Raw genomic sequence first — 8236 nt, 5'->3', positions numbered from 1 at the left:
TCTAACCCATTTCTAATATTCTGTGTAGCCCACGAGGTGGCTTACCAGGGAAGATCTTAACCTGCATCTGTCTGGAGTGGGAGAATCATGGCGACTCCCTGACTCAGCTTCTTTCTCCCAGCATTCTGTTCTGTTTACTCCGCCTACCTAATTTTATGTCCTATTAAAGGGCCAAGGCAGTCTCTTTATTTAACCAATGAAATTAACACAAAACAGAAGACTCTCCCCCATCAATTTTTATACATAATGTAGGCAACAATAACTGAAAAGAACCAGGAACACCCGATGGTGACTCTGCATTCTCTCCAGGCTTTGTCCTCAGCGATTCATGACCAGGAATGCATCTTACTTTATACAGCAGTACTAAGGGATCAGGGTTTTACTCTTCCATCTGTCCAGTGCTGTGGCAGCCTTCCTCACATGCCCCTTCTTGTCTATGTCTCCTTGGGTCATATAGTCAACTCCAGTGGCTGCCTATCTATATGGTCATCCCTTTGTATCCTTGGGAGATTGGCTCTTGGATCCTAGAGGATACAAAAATCTCTGGAGGCTCAAGTCCCTTATAGAAAATGGTGTCATATTTCAGGTTTGTGTATACAACCATCTGTAACTCCAGTTCCAGGGGATCTGACACCTACTGATACCTTTGGGCACCAGATATGGTACACAGATATGCACTCCAGATCCTGTGTACTTTAAATCATCAAGAGATGAGCTACCTAATCAATATTTTGTAGGTAGACAGTTGTCAAGCTCAGACTCTCTTTGTTTTTGAATACTGCTGATACCCAGTTGGCTGAAACCATGGATTTGAATTCATGGGTGTGAATCCTGCAGATGGACAGCTCTACCTGTGTGTTTTCTTTCCATCTCTAAAAACATGTATAAAAAACCAAGAACGCCTCCTGAACCAAGATCCAGGTGGCCGTTTACCTGAGAGTCACTAAAATGTCTTAGAGGGTCCTCAATGCCGCCTTCTTAGAACCCACCTCTCCACCTTCCCCTGGGACCTCTCATCTCCCTGTGTCTATCTAGGGTCATAGCAAAGAGCTCACCTTTTTCTCCATCTGAGCTTGAATGCAGCAGCCACAGTGGACCCCACCCTTCCCCTCACCCTACCCGGTTGCCAGGCTGTGCTGGTTCACCCCAGTTCACGGACCCATGGTATAAGTGTCCATCAATAAGCTCTGTCACCTTCAAAGACGTGTGACGAGTGCATTTAGAAAAATCCTTTGTTCTATTATTACTGAGATGCATCCCACTGCCACATCAACTGTCGCTTGCCCTTACACAGAAGCTCTATCTATTGACTCTTTAGAGAAGTTGTCCCTTGTCACTCAAGCCATTCTCCATACATTATTCTACTTTCTTTGTGGCCCTGTCACTTTCTTAAGTAATCTAATTTTTGTGTAATTATCTTTGATAAGATAATCAACGCTTGGAGCTGGAGAGATAGCTTGGTGGTTAAAAGCACTGGCTGTTCTACAACATATGGGTTCCATTCCCAGCCCCCACACTTACAATCTCTGTCACTCCAGCTCCAAGTGATCTGACACCTGCTGGCCTTCTTGGGCATCAGGTATGGTACACAAACATATATGCATGGAAAACACTCATGCACATAAAATAACAAATACTTTTTTTTAAAGAAGTCCCTCAGTTGGGCAGTAGTGGCGCACACCTTTAATTCCAGCACTTGGGAGGCAGAGGCAGGCGAATCTCTGAGTTTGAGACCAGCCTGGTCTACAAGAGCTAGTCCCAGGTTCCAAAATTACAGTGAAACCCTGTCTCAAAAAAAAAAATCCCTCAATTAGCTCCACAAAGGATTTTTTAAATGCTGCCTCTTTCCATCTCTCTGAGATGGAGTGACCAATCATCTTAGGTGAGTAGGAGTATTTGGGCTAAATGGGGTGGTTCTACTAATTATTCTTTTTTGTTTGTTTTGTTTTGTTTTTTCAAGACTGGGTTTCTCTGTATAACAAACAGTCCTAGCTGTCCTGGAACTCACTTTGTAGAGCAGGCTGGCCTCAAACCCACAGAGATCAGCCTGCCCCTGCCCCTAGAGTACTGGAATTAAAGGCGTGTGCCACCACCTCCAGGCATCTAGTAATAATTCTCGACCCTAAGAGCCTATGTTACTTGATATCAAACCCGAAAGCATAAAAAGCAAAAGTGTGAAGCACCATGTATACTATGGGCTGTTTTTGAAAATGGAGTGTCTGAAGGAGCTTTGGTGATAGACAGTAGGCCTTGTCAGTTCCTCTGAGAAAAGAAGCTGGTGGCAGAGACCTGGGAGAAGAGAGCAGTCCCTGCTCCTCTGTGCCTCCTTATGGCCAGGACATTGCACTATGTATGTAAGAAAAAAAACAAAAAACAAAAACAACAAACTTCTAGGGCATTAGACTGGATTTTGTTTGAAACTCTAGTGATATCGCTGCTGGGTTCTCTGTCCTAAGGTAGAGCACAATTTACACACACAACTGAGCCCTGAAGAAGAGTGACTTGGCAGCTCCTCAGATCGGAGCAGCTGTCCTGGGTGTAGAACCCGACAGTCACTCCTCAGAACTCCCACCTTGCCCACATACAGTAAAAAAGAACGGGTTCAAGGCTCCGGGAAGGGAGAAACGGCACAGAGACAGGACCGAAGGAATTGTCATGTTTCAAGTCTTTCTTCCCAGGTTTTCTGGCTTGCTGGCTCCCTACTCATCATTGGCATGGCTTCTGTGGTCATCCCCACCATTGGGTGGCGTTGGCTCATCCGGATTGCCTCCATCCCTGGCATCATCCTCATCATGGCCTTCAAGGTGATGCTCTTGAAACTGCCTCTATGCTCCCTTTCTGCTGGACCACTGACCTCTTTCCCCCACAAATGTATTTATGGTAGTCTCTTTTCCTAAAAATGATTTACAAGTATTGTTTTTAATTATGTATATGAGCGTGTATGTGTCTGTATGTGGGTATGTGTGTATTAGTGTGTCCAGTCCTTTGGAGCTGGAGTAACAGTAAGTTGTGGGGATGTATGTAGCTCAGTTCGTTGAGTGCTTGCCTAGCATACTTGCAGCTGCCCTGGTCATTAGCCCAGCATAAACTGGGTGTGGTAACACATCCTCATTGTAATCCTGGTACTCAGGAGAGGAGGCAGGAAGATCAGAAGTTCAAGGTCATCCTCAGGCCGTCTTAGGATACCCGAGAAAAAGGAAGGGAAGAGGAGGTGCAGAGAATAAGAAGAGAGGCAAGAAGAGGGTAGAGGGAGAGGAGAGAGAGATGGGAACAGAGACGGAGAGGGTCCTGCGTGGTCATTTATTCCAAACCTCAAGCCCATTTGGGTCTCCACAGGAAAGTAACTAGCTTTAGAAAGCCTGTGGCTAGGCCATGGAGGTCCGTCTTCTTACCTGGCATCTTTTAAAGTTGTTTTATTTTATTTTTTGAGACAGAGTTTCTCTGTATAGCTCTGACTGTCCTGAAAATTTCACTATGTAGACCAGACTGGCCATAAACTTGGAGATCTGTCTGCTTCTGCCTCCTGAGTGCTAACTGGGATTAAAGGCATGTGTTCCCCTTGCTCGGTTCTAAAGCATTTTTTAAAGGATACATAATCCCAAGCCTTTCCTATTCCACAGTAAAAGAAACCATGGCCTCCACATCCTTCCCATGGCTAGTTCCACAGTCGGGCCCCTTCTCTCCTCTGTACAAGCTCAGAGGATCATTGTTTTCAGTTCTGTTGCTTGGAATCACCCCTTCCCCATCCCTGGCCCCTGAGAGTTTGGGGTTGTGGCTCAGTGGTGTAATGCATCCCTCACTTGCACAAGGGCCTTGGGTTCAATTCCCACTATGCACCCCCACCACACATACACCAGGAATCACACCCAGACCCCTCAGCTGCTCTGGGACCAGTGACTTCCAGTCTGCTTCCTGTGGGAAGACTCCTGCCTCTGTGTTTGTAGACTGAAGACTTCACTGCATTCTCAGCCAACTGCATCCCACCATTGTGTGTTCTTAAGGCCTAGGTTAAGTGCTGCCTGGAATTTGTTGTATATGAATTGCTTTCAAGCCCAGAATCCAAGACCTGCCATTGTATAACTGATGTATCTGTTAAAAAAAAAACCCAAAACAAAACAAGAAAACATATATTCTAGCCAGGCAGTGGTGGTGCATGCCTTTAATTCCAGGCTTGGAGGCAGAGGCAGGCAGATCTCTGTGAGTTTGAGGCCAGTCTGGTCTACAAGAGCTAGTTCCAGGACAGGCTCCAAAGCTACAGAGAAACCCTGTCTCGAAAAATAAAAATAAAAAAAAATCTAAAATCTATATTCTATTCAGATACCTAAAGTGGGTCCTTTGGTTTTAGTCCAGACTCTCATGGTCCCTAGATTTCCCTCCCTAGAGGCAAATTTCCAAGTCAGCACTGAATTTATCAGAACACCTGATGTGTTGGATGCCTTCAAGCTTGCCACCCCTCCTGGATGTGGAAGGCAGTTGGGAGGCCTGAAGTAGCAACAACAGCACCCAACAGCATTTTGTCAGCCTATGGTACCTGCAGCTCTGATGTCCTTTGTAATCTGTGCCCAGTTTATCCCTGAATCTGCACGCTTCAACGTCTCCACCGGAAACACGCAGGCTGCGCTGGACACCCTAGAGAGCATCGCCAAGATGAACCGTTCAGTCATGCCGGAGGGACAGCTCGTGGAGCCCATTCTGGTGAGTGCACACGGGGAGTGATCGCCTACCAGCAGTCCAGAAGGAAGGGGACCAGGGCTCCTTGAAAGAGCAGAGTAGAGGCGGGGCTTGAGCTAGTTCCTCTCTGCCATATAGTCTTGCAATACTGATAACTACCTGACTTCTTTTTGTCATCTGTGAAACATAAATAATACTTCTTATTTTGCAGAACTAATCACATCACTTGCCTTTGTGGTTATAATATGAATTTTTAAAAATATCTTTATGGTTTATTTAACTTTATTTTATGTGCATTGGTGTGAAGGTGTCAGATCCTCTGCAAACGGATCTTCAGACAGTTGTGAGCTGCCATGTGGGTGCTGAGAATTGAACCCGGGTCCTCTGGAAGAGCAGTCAGTGCTCTTAACCACTGAGCCATCTCTCCAGCCCATGATTTTTATTAATAATCATTTTATTTGTTTTTTTTTGTATTGGCTTTATCTCATTTTGATAAGGTTATTTCCATAAAGCCTGCTTCAATTTTGGAGGCTATCTTTTTGTTTATGTTTTGTTTCAAGACAGGGTTTCTCTTTGTAGCCCTGTCATTCTATAGACTAGGTTGGCCTTGAATTTACAGAGATCCGCCTGCCCCCTGAGGGCTGGGATTAAAGGCATGCGCCACCACTGCCTATTTGGTTTCTGCACATTATTGCGTGGTTCACATATTTTGTTGATGGATTAGTTTTATTGCTTGAAGTATTTTTTTTTTTGAGATAAGGTATTTCTATATAAGAGCCCTGGCTGTCCTGGAATTCACTTTGTAGACCAGGTTGCCCTCGAACTCGCAGAGATCCACCTGTCTCTGCCTCCGGAGTGCTGGGATTAAAGGCGTGTGCCACCGCTGCCCAGCCACTTGAAGTATTTTGTAGCATTTATTTATGCGTATGTTTGTGGGTATGGGTGTGGATGCGCATGGCACAGCATGCCTGTGGAGGTCAGAGAACAATTTGTGGGTACCAGTTTCTTCTTCTACTTTGTGGGCTCTAGAAATTGAATGTGTACCGGGCGGTGGTGGCACACACCTTTAATTCCAGCACTGGGGAGGCAGAGGCAGGCAGATCTCTGTGAGTTCAAGGCCAGCCTGGTCTACAGAGTGAGTTCCAGGACTGGCTCCGTAGCCACTGTCTGGTGTGGAGGGGGAGGAGGGGAAAATGTTGTATTTGGCTCAGTCTCAGAGGTTGCAGTCAGTAGCCAGGGGCATCATTGTTTTGGGCCGGTGACGGCAGAGTATCACGGCGTAAGGGCATGTTGGAGCAGAACTGCCCACTCTGTGGTAGCTGAGAAGCAAAGACTGATAAAGGGGGGTCAGGGACAAATGGGCCCCTCTCCTGAAAGTTTTCATCCGTGTCCAAATGCCCTCTACTTGTGACTACTTCTGTGGATTAATTATCAGCTAAGCAGGGCACTCATGATCAAGTCAGTTCTAAGTGACTGGTTCCACCAGCCAGGACCAGTTTTTTAAAAAAAATATTCTGTGTGTTTGGGTGTTTTTCTTCCATATGTCTGAGCTTCACACATGTGAAGTGTCTGCCAGAGGCCAGAAGAGGATGTTGGATTCCCTGTATGGATGGTTGTGAGTTGCCTTGTGGGTGCTGGGATCCACCTGATCCTCTGCCAGAACAGGCAGTGCTCTTAACCAGGGAGCTGTTCTTCGTCCCCTAGGTCGTCATGATTTTAGACATCAGCCTTTTGGATTGGCCAGGGGGAGGAGAGGTTGCTTCATAACTGAGCCACACAGGATGATCTCACCACCTTGTATCCTCGGGCATCATCAGGAATGTCACAGAAATATGTCCTTACCCCTCCATGTGTATTCTGTCCCCTGCTTTTCATTCTAGGAGAAAAGAGGAAGGTTTGCAGATCTACTGGATTCTAAATATCTTCGGACCACATTACAGATCTGGGTCATATGGTAAGAACATAATTACTGCAAGACCGATGTTAGATAAGCAGGTATTTGAAGGAGACCACTCAAGGAGAGTAGCCCTACAAATACACCTTGTTTTTCACGTTGCCTCTCGTGATTTCTGTTATCCATTGTCAATGAAAGTTAAAAATTGTATTTGTATTGACTTCTTCAACAGAAAGACCACATTGGCATGTAACTTTTATGGCATGTTGTAAATTGCTTTATTTTGTTGAGTCTGTATAGGAACTTACATGGGAGGCATGATGTGATCTGTGTGGATCTTCTATGGATGAAGAGGGACCACTGTAAATCCACTCTTGGGGTATTAGAGAGAAATATAGGAAGTCACTAATAGTTCCCCCCGCAACGCCTTCTCTTTCTATTGCTACCCACTCTACCTTCCTCCCCCCAATGATAAAACTGTAAAGGGAGAAACATTCCACAGCAGTTTCCCAGTTCTTTCCAGTGACCTGGCTACATGTCCTGGACTTCTGTAGGGTGTGCTTTCTGCTTACCCTACAACGGACAGATCCTTTAAACTCACCAATGACAGGCTGGGTGGCACAGCCTTTTCAGGGCCTCTCTGGACTTCATCTCTTTGCAGCTTTAACATTGAGTGAGCAAATGCATCCAGAATAGGACTTAAAAAACAGTACTTGATATACCGGGAAGGACTGGTGGCTTTTATAGTATTACATTAGTGTCTCTGGAGCCGGGCTTGGTGGCACATTCCTGCGTCAGCAGAGTTCAGGGCCATCTATTGCTACCAGTTTGAGGCCAGCCTAGACTACACGGAACCCTGTCTCAAACAAAAATTAATGTCTCTGTGCCATATAATATCAGGAGAAGCCTAAATAGCAAGCTATCATTTAAGAGAAGAAATTTGAAATATATATGTATATATACACATGCATATATCACATTTTGATATAAATGTATAATGCAGTATATAATATACATATAAAACACATGCCATATATAATAGTCTTTCAACAGTTAAGATAGGTAATCCAAGTTTAAAATTTATTTTTTTAATTGATGTGTATGTGTGTATTTCTCTAGACTTCATGTGTGAGCAGTTGCCTGAAGAGGGTGTCAGATCCTCTTTCAGAGGACCCCAGTTTAGTTCCTAGCAACCACGTGGTAGCTCACAACCATTTAACTCCAGCTCCAGGGGTTTTCCAAACTCTCTTCTTGCTTCTACATGCACTTGGTGCACATATATGCACGCAGGCAAAACACAAATAGAATCAAAATCAATCAATCAATCTTTTAAAAGACTGGGTTTGCAAGGAAGCAGAGAAATACACACACACACACACACACACACACACACACACACACACACACACACACACACACATTTCTCCAAAGTTGTCTTCAGATGCCTGGATGCTGTATGGGCTGATTTCTGTTGCTCTTGCCCCATGCCTTCCACATAGATTGTTCTTCTTACCTCTGCCTGTCATGATTCTTCCTGTCCCCCAAGCTTGGTGAAGACTTTTGCTGATGAGATTCTTTTTTATTTTTGTTTTGTATTTTTTCAGGACAGGGTTTCACTGCGTGGTCCTGGCTCTCCTGGAACTCATTCTGTAGGCCAGGCTGACCTCGGAC

At 45.1% G+C, this 8236-nt stretch overlaps 1 protein-coding gene across 1 annotated transcript in view; it reads left to right on the top strand.

The window, feature by feature from the left end:
- The window catches only part of Svopl (SVOP like), a 56438-nt gene that overhangs the window by 15561 nt on the left and 32641 nt on the right, over nucleotides 1-8236 (top strand). The window contains exons 7-9 of the mRNA XM_013353229.1: nucleotides 2679-2804; nucleotides 4567-4695; nucleotides 6552-6625. Coding sequence (XP_013208683.1) covers nucleotides 2679-2804; nucleotides 4567-4695; nucleotides 6552-6625 — 329 coding nt within the window. The remainder of the gene's footprint in view (nucleotides 1-2678; nucleotides 2805-4566; nucleotides 4696-6551; nucleotides 6626-8236) is intronic.

This window comes from Microtus ochrogaster, unplaced genomic scaffold (genome assembly GCF_000317375.1).
Source record: "Microtus ochrogaster isolate Prairie Vole_2 unplaced genomic scaffold, MicOch1.0 UNK4, whole genome shotgun sequence".
Lineage (NCBI taxonomy): Eukaryota > Metazoa > Chordata > Mammalia > Rodentia > Cricetidae > Microtus > Microtus ochrogaster.
Note: the sequence above shows the minus strand (reverse complement) of the source record. Positions and strands in the feature narration are given on the sequence as shown.